The 20,577-nt window shown below is 37.3% G+C and overlaps 1 protein-coding gene across 9 annotated transcripts in view; it reads right to left on the bottom strand.

Annotated features, from left to right (window-relative positions):
• The window catches only part of LOC124162736 (probable phospholipid-transporting ATPase IA), a 262,810-nt gene that overhangs the window by 55,497 nt on the left and 186,736 nt on the right, over positions 1-20,577 (bottom strand). For all 9 annotated transcript variants that reach the window (XR_006865658.1, XM_046539362.1, XM_046539361.1 and 6 more), the window contains 4 exons: positions 7,831-8,090; positions 7,194-7,292; positions 6,119-6,279; positions 20-217 (listed from right to left, as the gene is read on the bottom strand). Coding sequence is in view for 8 of the 9 variants with exons in the window: in XM_046539362.1 (XP_046395318.1) it covers positions 20-217; positions 6,119-6,279; positions 7,194-7,292; positions 7,831-8,090 (718 nt within the window). In the remaining variant the exon portion in view is untranslated. The remainder of the gene's footprint in view (positions 1-19; positions 218-6,118; positions 6,280-7,193; positions 7,293-7,830; positions 8,091-20,577) is intronic.

Consider the following 20,577-nt stretch of genomic DNA (forward strand, 5'->3'; position numbering starts at 1 on the left):
TACGAGTTACTTTACTTACGGTTTTCCACTACGCCTCAGCACTCCAGTGAACTCATACAAATGCCTATTAGGAAGATCACATTCGATAGTTGCAGTGAATTGGTCCAAGTCCTTGGTCTCAAGTAACAATGCCGTCTCTGAAACACCTTGGCGTATCTTGAGGTTTGTTTCCCCATCAAGATTGGCTGTCTCTATGTAGCAAAGAGCTTGGGGCTCACTGCAAGAATTTCAGAGATAAATGACGGAAATTTAGCTAAAAGGTAGTAAACGCACATAAAAACATTCACATACAACAAGCCAAGCTGAATTTTGCTACTTGTTATTAAAAACTATGACACTTCATAAATTATAAATGAGATTTTTATGAGAAGAAGTTCCAGAAAATATACACATATTTTCGAGGGTAATTATTTAATATTATTGATGAAGTATTTCACAAGAATTGCATAACAAATGTTTGGTTCATAAAAGTTTATGGAGTCACCATGACTCAGGCATCCCAGACAGAGACAGGCATCCCATCACAGTTGAGCGATTAAATAAGTATTTTGATTGAGGGTCTAGGATGAGAAGTAAAGATAATACGAAAAGTGATCACATTTTAGTTGAATGTCTCCAAAGAATTATTATTATTATTATTATTATATAGTACAAGTTACAAGTTGGCTATTTGCCAGGTGGTAACAGGTTATACAAAATAAAAAGAAAAACAAAAATATAGCAAATGAGAAATACATTACCAAAATGAAACTGGAAAGTATTAAAATTCAGTGATATTAATTTTCCAATATAAATCCTCTACACCTCTTTTTGAAAATCCTTACGTTGTTAGGGTAGGGCTTAAACAGTTCTGCAGGGAGTCTATTCCATTCCGTAATCGTCCTGTTAAGGTACGAGAATTTCTTTACGTTAGTCCTTTGCGGCCGGCATTTCATCTTGAATTGGTGATCATGCCTACCAATATAGCTGGGGTATTCAATCTTCCTCCGAAGTTCCCCCCATGCCTTTTCCCCTTTCAGTGTGCGGAAGAGTGCGCAAAGCCTATTTATTTTTCTTCTCCGTTCTAGTGTATCCCATCCCAGTTCTTTCAGCATTTTACCGACACTTTCGGTCTTTTTGTGTTTCCCCATGACGTACCTTGCTGCCTTTCTTTGCACCTTCTCGATGGATTCTGTTTGTCCCTTTTCATACGGGTCCCACACTAGTGACGCGTACTCTAAAATAGGCCGGATTAATGTCTTATACGCCTTCTCCTTTGTAGCTCGATCACTTTCCTTAAGATTCCTCATCACCCAATGTAACGTTTTGAACGCCTTTTTTGTTAATTGTTCGACATTTGCCTCCCACCCTAAATCTTTCATTAAATACACCCCTAAGTATTTACATCGGTCACTTTTTGGAATAACCGTCCCTGAATATAAATATTCTCTCCTAGGTCCATTTAGTTTCCTACTAAAAGTTATAAATTTACACTTTTTTACGTTTATGTCCATTCCATTTTTTGACACCCAAACTGTCATTTTATTTATGTCATTTTGAAGCACTTCTCGATCGCTTTCCCTTTCTATTCTCCTGTAAATGATGCAGTCATCTGCGAAAAGCCTAATATGGGAGTTAATGCTATTTGGGAGGTCATTTATATAAATTAAGAATAAAAGCGGTCCAAGGACGCTACCTTGTGGGACACCTGACGTTACTTGTGCTTCTTCGGAGCACATTTCACCCACTTTAACCTTTTGCGTTCGACCCTTCAGGAAATTTTCGACCCAAAAATACAGTCTACTGTCTGTTTGAGGTGGTAATTTTCTCATTTTTTCTAAAAGCCGATTGTGCTCTACTTTGTCGAATGCTTTTGACAGGTCGACAATTATTGCATCCACTTCTATCCCTTCATCCATAGAGTCTGCAATTTCTTGGCAAAAACCCAGTAGTTGCGTTTCGCAGGAGTGCCCCTTTCTATACCCATGTTGAAAATTAAACAACCAGTCGGTGCTCTCCCATAGTTCCCAAAGATAATCAGCAATTATCTTTTCTATTAATTTGCACACTGTTGACGTCAAACTAACCGGTCTGTAGTTTTCAACCAATCCCTTATCTCCTCCTTTAAAGATGGGTGTTACGTATGCTTTTTTCCAATCCTTGGGTAGAACTTTGTTATTTATCGTAGCATTGAATAAATGTTTCACATATTTTGTAATTTCACTGCCTCCCATTTTGAGTAAATCTATTGATATGCCATCTGGCCCAACTGATTTATTCTTCCTCATTTTACTAATTTTTTTACAGATCTCAGAATTCGAAGTTTTAATGCATTTTACATTTGCGTTACATACCACGTTTGTTTCTCTCTGAAAGTCTTGGAAGCTGAGTTCCAAGCCCAAAGTGTCTACTTGCTTTGCTGCATGTGTGAAAACACTTGCGTACCATTTGTTCAGAGCATTTGCCTTCTCCTTGTCGTTAGTGATTAAATTTCCGTCCCCATTTTTCAAAACCGGTATATTTTCTCTGTTGTCCTTTCTTCTTCTAAGATACTTATAAAACCTGTTTCCATTATCTTGTGAGATAATATTTTGTAAAAAAACTTCCTTAGCAATTTTCTTTTCCCTGTTCAATTCTCTGCATAGTTTTCTATAATTTACCATTGAATCACTACTCAAATTGCGTTTTTTGTGACTCGACCTTACCCTTTTTTTTAATGACCTAATTTTGTTGTTGTAGTACTCCGGATCGGTATTTTCTTTGAGAATTCTTATCGGAACAAAAGTACGCAACCCCTCTTCTAGTATATCCTTGAAAGAATCCCAAATTTCCTCAACGTTTTTACCTTTGCTTACCCACCCCAAATATCTACTTCTCAGAAAACTCTGAAATGCATTGTTATCGGCTCGGTTGTATTGCCATACTGTTTTTCTTATCCCTTTGCCACTACACTTTTCCCAGTTTAGCTGAAGACATACAGCTGAGTGGTCACTTATTCCCGGAATAATGTCTACTTCCCTATTCAAGTTGTCTGGTCTCATCAGCATGACGTCTAGGGTGTTCGCCCCTCGGGTGGGTTTGTCTACAACCTGCACAAAGCCCTCTTCTTTTATGAGACGATTAGCAGTTTCCTGCGCCCTCCCTCCCCCGACCGTGGCCACGTCGTTTGACCATTCAATTCCCGGAAGGTTTAAATCCCCTGCTATCAGAGTATAATCCGATGGACTTTCCGAGCATACCTCCGCTAAAACGTCCATTGCATGCATTCCTTCGTTGGGACTTCTGTACAAGGCAATAATTTTAAAATTTTTCTTTTCGTTTCCACTCTTTAGTTTTACGCACATCATTTCACAATCATCCCTTACCCATTCCTGAGTGCTAATTAACTTTTTGTTTACACAAATAAATATCCCTCCTCCACGACTATTCCTGTCCCTTCTATATGCCGTAAAATCTCTTGGAAATATCTCGTTTGACATGATATGATCACCAAGCCAAGATTCCGTACCGACCACAATGTCGGGATTACATGCATCGACCAACGTTTCAAATTCCCTAACCTTATTTAGAATGCTTCGACAATTAACCTGCAAAATTGCTAAGCCCTTACCTGCATCTCCAAGACATTTTCCACCTCCTTCACACGTTAGAAGTTTGGAATCTTGGTGCTGTGAAGTATTGGGGATAGTGACATTTCTCGCCGATGTGCTGCACCTTAGCGTATTTACATCGCTGTAGAACTCTCCTATTTGTTCAACACCTCCTGATAACGTCTCTATTACGTCTGTATCACTTGCACTACTGCACCTTAGTGTATTTCCTTTCCCAGTATCCATATAGGGACCTTCACTCCCGTCTGAAACGGACTCACTCATTTCATTACAATATTTTTTCCCTGTACCTTCCAATTCACCCTTCACAATAACTTTCCCACTGTGATCAACATTATGATCATCACCACCAAGTCCCTTCTTTAGTTTCCCGACAAATACATTTCCACAACATCACAAATTAGTTTTCCAAACTTCTGCGATCCTGATCTATTTAAATGCAACCCATCTTTTCCACGGTCGATTGACTTTACCCAACAGTTCGGATCCACAAAGAACATCCCCTTCATTTTGCAAACCCAATCAAAACCTTTGTTTATATAATCTATGATTCTGTCCGGCACATCTCGCCTTCTCAGAATCCCACTTATGATTATTTTTGCCGAACTGAAAGCCGTTCTAGCAGCTGTGCACATATCCCATACCCACCCCACCACGTGGTCACTTGTTCTAGCCCTTTTCACGTCATTTGTCCCAACGTGAATGACCACCACTTCGTCATTGTCACCATTAGTCTTCTCTTCGGTCTTCATTCTTCCAATGATCCTCTCAAGACCTTCTGTTCTCACACCAGGGAAACAATCGACCACATACCCTTTAAGCCTCGGTATCTCCGCAGCATGCCTCAGTAGTGAGTCCCCCATAATACGAACCCTTGGGGTGCCCTTCCTCACTGCACTTCCAGGAAGGACTCCACCCATCAGTTGGCCAGCAAGCGCTTCCTTCCCCTCCTCCGCCACTTCTTCCGGAGGCCTTCCATTCTCGTCCTTCTTCCCAACTTCGGGTGTTTCTGCTCCCTCAACTGCTTTCTGTGTCGCCCTAACTGCTTGCCTGCATTGACTCCGCTCGGAAGTCACTGCCTCGCGCACATTCGAGGAAACCTCAACACCAATGCTCCTAGAATTGCAACTAATACAACATTCCTTCTGATGAAGTTTAATCCTCAAAACTTCATTTTCCGCACTCAGCGCTTCCATTTGGGAGGAAAGCCTAGATATCTCCTCCTTCAGACTCTTAATAATCCTTTCCTTCTCCTTCAGTTGCAACATATCTGACTCCGAATTACATCGAAAACACTGCCATTTTTCTTTAATGCAGTCCTCAATCGCACATCTGGAACACTTAAAATGGAACCATTTCCCGCACTTCCCACATTGCACGCCATTTCTCAGCTTTTTCTTGCACTCGGAGCACTTCAAAACTGTGACCTTACTCCCCTCCCTGACCATGGTCAACGGTTCGATTTCCACTTAGGGAGCTACGGTAAGGGACGTCCTCTCTCCTCGAGGACTGGACAGAATTGGCAAATTCTGCAAGCAATTTGACTTAGAAACGAACGGCATCTGAACATGAATGACATACTTTCACCACCCCCCACCCATGCATGACACCACCGTATGCGATTGCACCTAGTAGGAATATTCCACACACTGCCCTCACACCCACTTGGAAAAACTAGCAACTGATTATTTGCGGAATACAGACGTACCAATAGGTGGACCATTTTTGGACCTTTTTCGTTGGAAAAAGTGTGCAGCATAAGGATGCGACCAAGGAAGGGTCCAGGATGAGGTTGAGCTCGATCAGTGCAAGGGTACGGCAAGCCTGTGTCCAAGTAGGTCTCACAAAACAACCGTGAACCAAATATTTTAGTTAATATGCATTATGGTCTGGAGTGTATGTTAATGTCTTCTTTGGATACATTTCATTGAGGTATACAACATTCAATGAGGTACATATATTTTTTTTTCACTTCTTCCAAATGCAAGTCTTTTTTACTTTTAGGCCTAAATGGTTCCAAAATGGACCTTATAAAATGAAAGAAGGGAGCTACCTGAGGGTCACAGCCATGGATCCAGCTAGGAGAATATTTTGGATTTTTTTTACATACCAGAGAAAGCATAACCTTGACAGGAAGGAGGACTGGGTCAATTGAAATGACTTACAGTGAATGTGTCAATTCCCCTGAACCCTCTTGCGTGAGATGACTCTTGAGTAAGAGTTAAATAACCAAGTACGAAGTAACAGAATTATATTATTATGTCACCTCTGAACCACTGCATGGATGACACAAATTCAACAGTTATAGAGATGGCACGAGAAAGGTGAATACTCCAAATGACTATTAACAGAATTAACTATCCGTCTCTTAATCTATCTGAATGCAAATACTCACCTTCACCAATACTTAAAATTACATCTTAAGTCATTGAATTCTAAATTTTTAGCAGTGCCAAACAATCCAGAGAATATAAATGAAAATAGTCAATAGAGCAAAAACAGGAGAATACGTAAGTAATTACGCTAACCTGGAGGAAAGGATGATGAGGTCTGCAGGAAAAAAATTGTCATTGTGCACTTTGACAACATCGCCAACGACCACATCTAACCACTGAACCCATTGCCAATGACCGTCACGAAGAACCTCCAATTCACGGTGGTTTATCTCACCATCTGCTCTGTGTCTTTTCTGAAAAAAAAAGAAAGTAAAAAATTACAGAAATCTGACACAAAGCAAATGCAACATTTTTCCCAAAATCCTCAAAATGAGAGAAAAATTCAAAGGATTTATAAATTTCCCTAAACTAACATACCATAGATTTGGCCCCATGAAAACAATTTGTTTCATGCAATTTTATCAACATATGACAGACTGAGATCAATGAGATGATTTACACATGATTTTTTCTGGGCCTGCATTTCCACCTTTACAATTAACTGAACTGTACTGGTTTTGATTGCTCTATTTGACATTGGTTGGTAGTTTGGTTGCATTTTTCAGTTTTTTTAAGCTTAATGGTGAAAAATTATTGACAGTACGTATGTGCTATTGACTTATGCAGAATCGAACTGTTTCACCTAACGCAAAAGAGCAATTTAATTTGGAATTAATTTCCAGAGAAAAGACGAAAAAATGGCAAGCAAATGTTCCCGAACATTGAGGGATAATAATATATTAAAATTATCCTTAAATCTAAGCCCATGAGAGAGCAGCGGGTGAGTGGAGAATTTAGCAGTGAAAGGAAAACATGTTTTTTGAAAGTGCAGAAAAGGATGCTTAAAAAGGAAATAAGTAAAAGAAAGCCCAATGTTAAATGAACAGATAGATAAACATTAAAGAAATGTGGGAACATATTCAGCCTCCACTGATAAAATCCAAAATACATAAGGAGATGATAATTATGAACTAAAATACCATACAGGTCAACATTCTAAAAGCCAGTAACTTCAAAACCTGACTTGGACCAGTTAAAAATAAAAAAAATTACGTGGTACAATTGAAGGTGCAATTATGCTCTCCATGTTTCATGGAAAATTGACACATTTTGTGGTTAAAAATAAGCTTCAAGCCAAAAGAAAATTAGAATGTAAAAATCTACTTACCACATCTTCAACAATTTCCTTTATAGCTGATACACTTAAGATGAAAATTAATGGGACTAATGTGGTGTATCTCCCAGTAGGTGATACATCAGGAATTTGCTGCAAAATAAGAGAGATTATTGAAATCATTTTTTTCATTAATTAGCTTCACCATAGAATAAACTTTCATGATAAAATTTATAAGAAAATTCACAAAAATGTATTGGTTATATATGTACGTCAATGAAACATTAAATTTGACCATAAAAAGGGTTTGATTTGTATTTCATTGGAGGATAAAATAACCACAACACAATGCTTTATTTTTGATAATAAAGATAATTCAAAATAGTAGGTAAGAACAAAAAATAGTTAAAAACTAACATTACGGTACAACTATCAATTAACAAGTGAATATGATGATAAAAAATACACTTAATGATGAAATAGGAATTTATTTTATTGTTTTCATTTGTGATATATGTATTAATACATGATGATTATCAAGAGAACTTCGTAACTTAAAAGTTTCCAATTTAAGCCTTAAAAACCACTTTTGATCATGCTCATTCAATAATCCACAGTCTTTTAGGTAGGGCAAATTAGTGCAATACCACTGTTAAAACTGGGAAAAAGGAAGAATGATAGACAAACTTACCTGTAATAATGCGATGAACAGGAAGAAACAATTAGAGTACCTACGGAATTGCTCAAATAGGAAGCTAGGTATGAAGGAATAGACCGAATATTTTGCTGTAGTTATGTAATTAGAACAAAACCTATATGGCTGCGGTCGCCCAAGGAAGATCACTCTGTGCTGATCGCCACTCCCATCCCCCCCTCCGCCTCCTCCCTCTCCCTCCTCTGTGATGCCCGATGTCCTATCATCCTCCTCCCCTTCCTCTTCATCTTCGTCTTCTGAAAAGATAAAGAACAAAAACAAAAATTAATTATCAACATCAACTACTCACTGTTTCAAACTGATGTTTGGTTGGGATGGGTGAGGATAGAGCTCACCCCATACCAAGTAAAAGGTTTGTGAATTTTTCACACATTCAGGGCAGGGGGGGTTTCTTCCTTCTTATGGGCCACCTTGCACTATCAGGATTTTTTTTGTTGCAAAAAAGTCGGAAATAAAACATCAATTCTGTGACCTGAAAAATGCACTGAAATTCCATTTCTGAGCGCATAATGAATTATAATTATTAATAATAATAATTATTATCAACATCATAATAGTTTGCACGCCATAAATCCACCGAAGAAATAAAGGAGATTTAGTAAGGCGCATTTTATTTCAAAATCGAATAAGCGATACTCGAGATACTAGTCTTCAATCTCTAATGACAGAATTTTGCAAAGGATAGTAGGCCTATATTTGGTCCACCATATCAATCAGTTTTAATAATAATTCATGTATTAAAACCTTTTTCTATTTCCTGATGACATTTAACTTCAATGGGTAGTGGGAAGGGAAGTAGGTAAAACCATTTTTGGTATTCTAAGTTCAAAATTACTCAAATTTGGTAACAATATTACAGATATTTATTAGTCATGTACATTAAATGCCGAACTCGAATTTAAATCACTCAATTATTTCAAGTAACCCGCGAATCTTTTCGAATTTTCAAATACCCTGCAATTATGCTGCATGTCTTACACACGGGGAGGGGAACATCCTGAAATTAATCTGAAAGCTATACGCACCACGGACACCCCTGATTTTTTCAAGTACATGTATCAAAGCATAAATAACATGCAACGAGTGTGGAAGCCCAAATTCGCAGACATTATTACGGAGGACGAAACTCAAAACGAGATAACTGAAGATAGAGATAGATGAGAACTCAAGATAACTGTTTCACTGGATTTTATAATTAAAACGCGATCACTATCCGTTTTTGCGTTGAATATCAACGCTTTCAAGCATTTTTAATTATTTGGTAATTTTAAATTATATTTGTGAAAGAATCATGGAAGAGAGAAACAGGAATAGTGCTAAACAGTATTTCCTTCCGAAAATTCACACTCCAACATTTTACTAGTAGAGGCCATTGTTGGACGTCATATCTACTTTACTCACAACGCGGATTTGAATCCCCTCTATCGGCGGGAATACTACGCTTGGGCAGCTGTCTCGCTGAAAATCGTGGAAAGGATAACTTCGACACGAGACAATGGATTCCATTCATTGAAGGCAAAGTGGACAGAGTGCTAAAAGAGTCGCCGAAAAAAAGAATTATCGCACCAGGGACTAAAACAACTCGCCACCTCGCGATCGCGCATTGAAGCACGCGGAACAAATTCGAATACGAGGAGGCCAAATTCCAGAAGCAACCAAGGGGGAATGAACTCGAAAATTCACACGCAAATTCTTTGTGTCGATAATGCTCCCCATTGCTAGGCGCTAGTTTCAACGTTAAATGAAGCATTTTAATGGGAAAAATACTCATTTTTCAAACAGTTTTCAGGCCAACGAACCGAGAAACTTGTTAGCAAGTAAGGATTACGCGCATATCGCTTTGCACAAGTTAGCGAAGAGAAATAATGAATGAGTAAGGTACAGAAACTACGTGAGAAAAGTGAGGATTCGCTAGGTGGATACGATCAAACTACTGGTAGACAGGTTAACTTATTGTTACTAACTTAACGGAAGATAAGATTAACACAAATTTAACCTTAGTCGACCGGTTCTTGGTTAGTGAATAAAATTATTTTGCATACATATTCGATTCTGAAGTTCAGCAAAGATGCCAAATAATTTCCTCAGCCGCCCCACGCTAAAATGTAGCATCTAATAAGCATTAAAAGAGCTAATTTTGATCGCATTTTACGAGTTTTAAAATTAATCTCGTATGTAAATTATTTGTTCAGAGAAATTTTATTTTCCATCATTACTGAAAACATGGTCTTTCAATCGATTTCTACCTCCGTTGAATTTAAAATCTAACATTATTTTTCAAATAACGATTATTTTGTCCTATTCTAGAATCATAAAATGCTCAGTTCGCAACGATAAACCATTAATGGAATTCCATCATTTTCCATACAAATTCATTTACATGCAATTAAGTGCAATCGTGTCAGGCGAAACATGATGGAACTCCTTCATGATGAAACAAAAAGGAAAGACAATGGCAGGTTCCACAATTTAATAATTACTGCGACCGGTTTCGAATACATAATACGCCTGATGATTATCAGTGGCGCCGACTCCATGGGGCTTGAGGGGGCCCGAGCCCCCTCAAAAATTCGATATGGGTGTGAGGAAAAATGTGTCAGGCTTGCTGATTTTCCCCGGAGTGTCCAGATATCGAGATTCTAGTTATCAGGGCTCTAATGTTGATCATATGACTCTTATAAAATGCTTAAAAAACTTAAAACTCACTACTTATAATATTTTCCGGGGCAAGGGATTTGGGCCCCCCCAATATTTTTTGTAAGTCGGTACCCCTGATGATGATACTATGTATTCGAAACCGGTCGCAGTAATTATTAAATTGTGGAACCTGCCATTGTCTTTCCTTTTTTTCTTCTTCATGCAATTAAGGATTAATATGAGAGCAACATGCGGTTTTCTCCAATCCATTGCGATTTTACCTTCACCCATAGTCTGTGTGCTTATTCTTATTTCATATCCCTTTCGATTAAAAAAATTTATAACATAAATTTGCGCCACATACTTATTTACATTAGACAACCTTCGTATAACTCGAGCATAAGAGGAATAGAATAAAATTATCCTGAACGCACTGCAACCACTACGTCATCACAAACACTCGGCACTTATTTTTCTTCGCGGAACATTTTCTTTGCATCTACGATACACCGATTTATTCCTCGCCCCGCACGAGGATAAAATCTGAGCGTCCGTGTAGAACAGCGGATCCCAATCTTTTTTTTCTCCCATACCCCTATACATGTACAATGTACATATAACTAACTTATATTGTACCCCAAAAAAATGTAACGTGCACATTTTATTACATAATTCACCGCTGTGTTAGTGACACTTTTAATAATACACAATTTTATAAATAGAAACTTCGTTTTAAATACCCCATATAATATGCATAAATATTTCCTGGTTAAGAGATACAAAGTTCCTGGCGTACGCCATTACCTATTTATTTTCGGCGTACGCCCGACTGGTTCGTCGCGTACCCCTTCGGGGTTCCGGTTAGATCCGCTGGTGTAGAAGAAATAGATTTTCTTTCTTTCAATCTTCAAATCAACTTTCGATAGATTACTAACCGAAAAATATACTTACACATATACACGCGTACACAATTACTGAAATCCTCATTCGATCGCGTGATGATTTTTTTTGTTAATGGACGCGCATGGGGTTGAAATAGTCTGACATAAGTTGAGAATCAAATAATGATAGCGGAAAATTTTCCAAAGATTTACCTATAAGTGAGTATTCAAAAGTCAGCAAATAACCGACATAACATCGGCCTCGTGAACTTTCGCGACCCTTGCGAGCGATACTACGTCAGCTGAATTCATAACGGAGGGAGCATTACGAGCTGGGATTATCTGGAACATGGGGTTAAATGGTAGTAGATGACAACTGTTACCATGTACGAACGTGACCGACAGCGCATGTCGTGGATGCCAAGTATTGTAATAGAATGTGATACACGGTTGAAACATTCGCCGATGGAATCTCGATGAGGAAAGTAGAGTAGAAATTTTGGGTAGTACTTGTGGCAATTACGGGTACTGTAATTAGCCCGATCTAAAGAAAAAAATTTTAATGAAAAGACAAAGGGTATGGAAAGAGGCAGAGAAAAATAAAAATTTATCATATCCTCATCCGATGGGGATCGTCATGAACTATATCAGAACAGTAATTAGCAACTAGTTCACAGGGCCATCTGAAAACCTATGAGCCAAAATTAGGCCTCTTTTTTGATGGCTTAACACATTCTATGGTTCAATGTTTCACAGGTTATGTAACTATTTTCTAAGTTGAACGATTTATTTTGGTCGATGGCAAGTAGCGTTAAGGGAAAATAAAACTACATTCAGAAAACAAGTAGTTACATGCAATAGCATGTAATTTTTCAATGAAACGAATTTAAGCATATTAATCGCTTTTTGTAATTAAGTTAACTCCCATCTCTGGCGATGAAGAGCGGGTTCATTCAAAATGTACCTCAAAAAACATTTTTTTTCAGCCAATACCTTGTCATAGATAAAGCCCAAAGAGATTTCAAAATGGCGACGGGGGTGACATCATGCTAAAATATAACCAAAGGATCTATTTGACTACGAGCACATAAAATAATGTATCATGCTTCTGACTACAAGGGAACTTATTAGTATTTGCTTCGGGATCGCCTCTAATGGAGAAATTTGGCCAACAAAGAAAAAGGCTGAATCACGCCGTACTCATCGTAACACAGCAAGCTAAGACACAAATCAAGATAAGCTAGAGAAGATATAGCTTCGAAACTTCAAACGAGGTCGAAGAACCATATGCTCCCCCATGACTTCCTGATGCCCATTCTACTGGTAGATAAATCGGATATTTACCCACGAGTGAGTCCTGAAAGAGACTTATCGTAATACTGAACAAACCGGCCGTTAGGGCACCTACCCGGAAATCAGCGACGGTTTTTTTTCTAAAGTGAACGATAAGGCAGCACCTGGTGACTTCGCAGGCTGAGGGAAACTCAAAGCACTTAACACGAAGTGGGACTGGACGACTTTCGGCATGGCGACACGGCGCCCCTCGGCGTTCGCATTTTTTTTTGGACGTTATTACCACGAGTGCCAGGGAAGATTTTTCCTTGACGGCGAGACGCTGTATTGCGTCACTGACTCACATTATGGGCTTTACAAAGCTTGATTATGTTATTCCGTGTTAAGAACGCAAGAAATAATGGCGGAAGAAAACTGAAGGTGTTTAGTTTTGATCTAATATGGTGGTAATAAGCTTCCTCAGACACCTAATTTCACGGCTAATTCTAATTACGTGAACAAATGCATCATTCCATTTTAATTGTGCTTTACTGAACAATACATACTTCATTTTTAGTGTATTTCTTTTCTTTAGAACTGAAGTTTAACGCAAGAACGCAACAATCACATTTTGTACTAGACGTGATATCGCTATCCGGAGCTTAAATTAATTGATTACCGAAACATCCCCTCCCCAAGAAACGCTATTAACATATCTCGGATAGGAATTGAATAATGATTCCTTTTAAAACGGAAGTTAATCGTATTTAAGCACACATTTACCAAAATTCGTTGAATTCAAGAATTACCAATAGCAACTTAAAATCTACCACGATCGGCTGTCTCAACACAACTTTCTGGGATCAAGTTACCCATGTGGTAAAAAATTATATCGTATGTAAACGAGGAAATTTTATAATTTATAAATGATTTTCAGTCAAAAGTTGCCGATAATTGGAAGGAGGCGCGAAATGTGAGTGGAGCCAAGTATAGGATAAGCATACTACAAAGCGACGATTGATATTGTTTCTCCAATGAATATCAGAAGATTTCTCGTAAAATTATTCTTCAATGCAGTTACCAGAGTGAACCCCTGTACAGAATTTAATGACATCTAGCAATTGCACTCTAGATTCACTGACTGTATGCTTTAGTTGGATTGGCCGATTAACAACACATTTTTTTAAATGTCCTTTTTGTTGCAATGAACATAAAACTCCTTTGTTATGAGTTTAATTCACATTTAATTAACATTTTTTGACAAAGGCTATGAAGGTTATGAGTTTAATTCAATGGTTAAAATACGTGAATTACCATTTTTTGGTAAAGGCTATCGAATATAAAAATATTACTAAGCCATAAATGGTTATGTATATTTTTTCAAATATAATAATCGTAAAAACATGATTTCAATTAGCACAAAAGCAAATTTATTTTCTAAATGACAAATAACCAACACAAGAGAGAAAAACTACTAAAAACACACGTAATTCGATATTTCACCGGTATTTTTTCACAAATCAGACAATTAACCCACACCAAAAGAGACACAGGATATTTTACTGCAGGAATGTGAAGTACGATATTTTTACTCCATGTTAATACAAAATTTCTGATTGTAAAAAGCTCAAGAAAAACTTCCTACACTTACAAGTGAAGTTGAATTTCATTCATTCTTTGCCATTTTGATTGAGAAAGTAATGGAAATTAGAATGGTAAAAGGAAATCTAGGATATACATAATTAAAGAAAACTTCATTACGAGTGAAACATTTCCTTCATAAAAATTAGAATTCCTCGCGATTATGTGATTTCTAAAATCCAAATGGAATCACGTTCTAACCACGTAGCTGAGTACTTTCACGTGTTTTGCGATGATAAAGTTCCTTCGGTGAACAATAAAGATAATTAATATTCATCACGACGACCCGGTGCTCTGAACTGGAGAGGGTAAATGAAACTCTCAAATTAAAGACCCCGTATTTACGTTTTTCATACATGGTTGCATTCGTGCGGAAAAGTAGATAAGTTTTCGTGTGGTTATTAAGATTTGACACTGAGGTTATTACCTTATCCCGGCCATGAATCTACGAGCGAGAAAACCCGAGTTTGGTAAGATTCCAACACACCAATGAAAATGCAACTCCAGAGGTGCATCACCATCGCTTCAATTCGGAAAAGAATCTAATTTACCTTCAGTCGAAGAACTTTAAATGAAAAAATTACTTTCTCACCTACGCGAGGTCAGACTGAAACTTGAAAGGACAAGACTTAGCATCGATCCGAAGTTTTTTTACTTACAGCGCGAAGAGAAAGGCAGCAGAATGTGACCCCGAACTCGCGTAATTTATTTAACCCTGCAAGCCACCATTTCAACCATCACGTGTGTCGCGTTGAAGCGCCGTCGATTTAGAACGAAAATTTCATTTGAGCCGATACCTCGCTAAAGTGTATGGAGGCCGTTTTACATTGGGAACGTACTTGTACAATGTGACGTGTGTTCGAATCTGCAGTCAAGATTGCGTCGTGTAAAGAGGTGAATTGCTAGAACGCATGTGAGAATGCATGGACGTGAGATGGCACATAGCCCGTACTAATATCGCTCGTGCACTCGCGCAATTCCACGCCATAATGAGAAATTTTTAGTTTTAACCTGCAGTTTTAACCTGCGCAATTCCGTGCCCCGTGTAATACGGCTTTAACACTCTTCATACGTAGAAGATAGAAGATAGGTAGAAATATTTCCTACGACTTCAACAATGTTGAATAATATTAACACTCGATCGCTGCAATTGGTCGGCATTGTAGAAACTCTTCGAAAAATTAACCATACCAGAGTGGTCACTTCGTGTCCGTACGAGTCAAAACAAATAATTTTTGCTCTTGTATTTCATAAAAAAATTATTTTGCCATCCTTAAATACATCCATCGAGATTAAAAAGCAAACGTAGACTACAGAAAATACGTAAAAGCAAACCTTATATTTTCCAGTTAGCAATTTCACCAGCTATTTGCGCTGACTGTAGCACCATTTTCATACAACTAACGTGATTTCACTTCAATTACAGCATTCATTTGCTCTTAACTCGAAAAGTAGTCAAGTGGCGAGCCTACGTTTCATTTTCATCATAAGTCTGATATATTATATAATAGCTCATAAAATATGCTGGGTTGTTGTCAAAAGTACATGCATGCTATGCCAGTAAAAAGCAACTACTGCCGTAAGAGTGTGTATAAAAGGTAGACTTTCGATACCATATTTCAGAAAATATAGCACGCAGAGCCTAAGTTTTTGGGCGCCAGTTGACGAGGCACAATTATAGGAGGATATTTTGGAAAAAAAATACATATACTTTGTTTCTCGGACCAACCTTATTGAAAAACCCTGGAATTTTAACGATCGAGGCTACTTCCAATGCACTTCACTTTACAAAGGTAAAAAATATATTACAGTGTTGCTAAAGATGAATCAAAATATAAAACATGTGAAATCACGACATTAAATGTTTTTTAAGAGTAATGGAGCTTGCAAAGAATGACATGCAGGGAAACTTTGATACTTGGGAGTCCCATACCCAACACGTCACTCCTTTTTTTTAGGTTTCTATGAATATTCAGCACATTCCTATTCAAAGAGATAAGTTCACTAAATGAAAAGCGTAATCTAAAAAAAGAGTTGGGATTCCCAATTGTTTCAAACAATTACAAACGAACCTTCCTACCCGCAAAATGATCCCAATTCCCCATCATCATAATATTACCGCCTACAGCACGTCCAGAAAAATACTTTTGTCTCATTCGTAAATAAAAGTGGCTCTGATTCCATGAATGACAATTTTTATGATAAGTGGCCTTCAGAGACATCCTGTTGAAATCAGTAATGGGAAAAATGAATAATACATAACACAATTGATGCGGTCTGATAATGATTAAAACGACAATTCAAAGTTTTCTAACGCCATATTTTCAATGAAAGTTGAAAATAATCGTTAGAAAACACATCGGAAAAGATACATACAAGTAATCAACCTTCCGATATTAACTGTTGAGTTCTCGCAGCACTACGACTTCATAATGAAAAGCTTGCGGTTATGCAAATTATATTCTAAAAATAGCTTTCCTTAAATCAATACTTTACAGTATGGGCACGTGGATCCCTTAATATTGAATCCCATTAAGAAAGCGCACACACTGTGGTAATTACATAGTCGCCGACTATCGTGGTGCTGACGACCGATTTGCACTCATGTGCCTCGCAAAATTACTCAAGAACACCCTCCTTGTGAGTTCAAGGAGAAGAAGGAGTGAAGTAAAAATATATCCATCGATACTGAAAAGTTTTCAGACCTTTTCTTTCACTAATTTACCGATTTTAACTACGCCTTTTCCATTTGAAGGTACTTTCACAATTTTTCTCCACAGTGATTCATTTCTCAGGTTTCTCAAGCCTCACCCTTACATATTTTCATCTTGTTTAATTAAGACATTCACCAGTCTTTGGGATGTGGCAATCATTGTACACATCTTAAGTGCATCAGAAAAATATTAGTACAAACTCTCCGCTCATGGATTGGAGTAGCGACCTGTCAAATGAATTCACTTGTTCAGAAAATAACCGACTCCAACGTGTTGCAACATTAAACTTAATTTCTAAAAGATTCAATTACTATACATTTGAGGTTATTTGAGTTAATTTATAATAAGTAATGAAACAGAAAACAATGCTTAAGGCACTAATATTACGCTGCACATCAGTGTATTTTTTTGTCGAGTAGGAGATGTATCTTAGAGCAATACATGTCATATTTGCTTCATTATACAGAATACGTCATATAAAGACCACTAAAAATACCAAATAAATTATTTAAAGGATAAATAAGCTAATTACTTTAAAAGTAAACAGTTCTGGACAGTCCAATGAATGGAAAATTTAGCGTGAAAATTTCACCTTCTTCTTCTTCTTCCTTCCAGGATTAGGCTACTAAGCCTGTTCCGGCTCCACATCACCATCTTTTCCTTGGTCTTCCTATACTTCTCTTGCCAAATGGTTGATATTCCATTGCTTGCTTTGGAATTCTTTCATTTGGCATTCGAAGTAAATGTTCTTTCCATCTATGTTTGTATTCTTTTAATTTGCCAGTGACTGCTTGGACACCCAGTTCATCTCTTATTTGAGTGTTTCTTATTTTATCCAATATTGTGCAACCTTTAACTGATCTTAAAAATTTCATTTCAGACGATTCTATCTGCCTTAATTCCTTCTTTTTTGTTACCCAACATTCTGATCCGTAGAGTACAGTAGGGACTGCCATCACTTTGTAAAATTTTATTTGTGTTTCTTTTCTTGTTTTGTTCTTTAGAGTTTTTCTGATAGTGCCACATATTCTCTGGAAAGTGTTAACCTTATTTATAATATCTTTTTCCTCGTCATATGTTATGTCGCATCCTAAGTACTGGAAGTGCGACACTTGCTCCAGGACTTGATCCTCAATAACAATTTTTGTTCTTATCGGGTTGCTTCCTAAAAATGCCATAGTCTTTGTTTTGTTTTTTGAAATTCTCAGGTTGTATAGCTTGCTCAACTCGTGTAGTCTGTGTACTGCCATCTGGAGTTTGTCCTCTTTATCTTGTATTATAACCTGATCGTCAGCAAACAGCATCGTATTTAAGTATTGAGATGGTCCTATTTCTATGCCTGGTGATACATTATTCTCTTTCCACATTCTTAGAACGTCATCTATGTATAGATTAAACAAGGTTGGGGATAGGCTGCAACCCTGTCTAACTCCTCGGTTAATGATAATTTCTTGGGTGATCTGTTTCCCTGTGTCAATTACAATTCTGGTGTCTCTGTATAGACTCTGGGAAGCTTTTATCAGATGTCTAGGAAACCCTCTTTTCTGCATAACTGACCATAACATTTCTCTGTTTACACGATCGAATGCTTTTTCAAAATCTATGAATGCCAGATGCGTTTCCAGATTGAACTCTCTTCGTTTTTGAATTATTTGTTTTAAAGTAAAAACATCGTCGATGCAAGATCTTCCCTTCCTAAATCCAGCCTGTTCTTCTAATAAAATGGTATCAGAGATAGCTTGTAGTCTAGTATTTATTATTCTACTGTAAATTTTGTATGCAGTATTTAGTAGGCTTATACCTCTGTAATTCTCTGGATTATTTCTTTTTCCTTTTTTAAACAATGAAACAACCTTCGCCACATTCCAATCCTTTGGGATTTCAAGCTTTTTCCAACACATGTTGTATAGATGGAGGATTCTTATTTGTAGGGATGTACCTCCATATTTTATCAGCTCTGATTCAATTCCATCTATGCCAGCAGCTTTCCTATTTTTTGTCTTATTCAGAGCACATTCTAGTTCTTTCAAGTCAATAGGGTCTACTCCTATTGTTTCCTCTGGAGTGTTGATCGTATCATCTAATGTTGGATCATACCACAATCTCCTATAGTGTTCTATCCATTCTTCCTTCGGTATAACATTTAGTTGGGCAGTATCTTTCTCTGATTTGTTAAGTTGTTTCATCAGTTTATATGCTATTTCTTGCCTACCATGAATATCATCCTCTACTCCACTTATAAATCTATCCCATGATATCATATGTGCATTCCTTATTATTGCTTTCGTGCGGTTTCTGACCCTGTGATATTTTTCTTTCGTTTCCTCTGTTTTTCTCTGTAGGTATTCTCTGTATGCTTTGTTTTTTTTTCGATGGCCTGTGCTATCTCTTAGCTCCAGATTTTTAAACCTCTTTTCCGTTTCTTTTTATTTCTGGTGCCCAAAACTTCATTAGCTATTTGTAAAATAGCTTTCTTAAGATTTTCCCATTCCTTATTGATGTCATGTTCTGGTTTTATCTGTTCGAGCAGTTGTGTAATCCTGTGTTGGTACAGTTTTCGAATACTACTCTCTTTCAAAAGGTATGCTTTGAAGATTTTCTTTACTTGACATTGTTTCTCTTCCGTATTATGCTTTTTCCACCTTGCCCACAGTTGTATTTTTGCCTTAACAAGGAAATGATCGGTGCATATATTTGCTCCTCTATATACATGTGTATCAGTTATCCTCGAGGCTAATTTTCGGTTAACAATTATGTAATCAATTAGGGATCGGTGACCCCTGGCTGACCAGGTGAATTTATTGATATCTTTTTTCTTGAAAAATGTGTTTGTTACTTTTAATTCGTTGAAAGTTATAAATTCTCTTAATTTACTTCCATTTTGGTTCAGATGGTCTTCTCCATGTACTCCAATCAATTGTGGAATTGGCTCTTTCCCAATTCTAGCGTTAAGATCACCAGCTATTATTAAGTAGTCCCTGTTATTTAACTTCCCTATTTCTTTTTGCAGTTGCTCATAGAAAATCTCCGTTTCTTCCTTTTTCCCATCATCACCAAAATTTCACCATCGTGCTAAATACAGTTTATTTAAAAAGGCACATTTGAATAAAATTTCAGGATTCCCAGAGAAATAGAAAAATTAAATACCATCAAGGCATAAGTTTACCTTTATTTTCTGTAGCTGATACGGATTCTAAATGTTACAAATGAAATATATAATTACGTGAATATTTTTCGAAGTTGTGCGGCGGCATCACGTACTGACAACATAAAAAATACACAAAACAAAAATAGATAAACGTACTTAACTTCAAATGGATAATAGCCAACAAAATATATATAAGTGTACCTCTCACTAGCTATTCTCTCAAATAGCTCTGACTCGGTCACCACGATTTAAAAGACAAAAGATTTCAGGACAACTTCAAAGCCATCTCAGAAACCGTAGAAGAGAAAAGCATTCCAAGCATGCATAACTGGCATTACGGACAACAATGCCACGTGAAGTCAAGGGCTACTTAGGCTCCAGGGTGACTCTCGCAAGTCTACATCTGGAAGCTTAGTATTGACGTCACTTC

This window comes from Ischnura elegans, chromosome 7, assembly GCF_921293095.1.
Source record: "Ischnura elegans chromosome 7, ioIscEleg1.1, whole genome shotgun sequence".
In the NCBI taxonomy this organism is placed as follows: domain Eukaryota; kingdom Metazoa; phylum Arthropoda; class Insecta; order Odonata; family Coenagrionidae; genus Ischnura; species Ischnura elegans.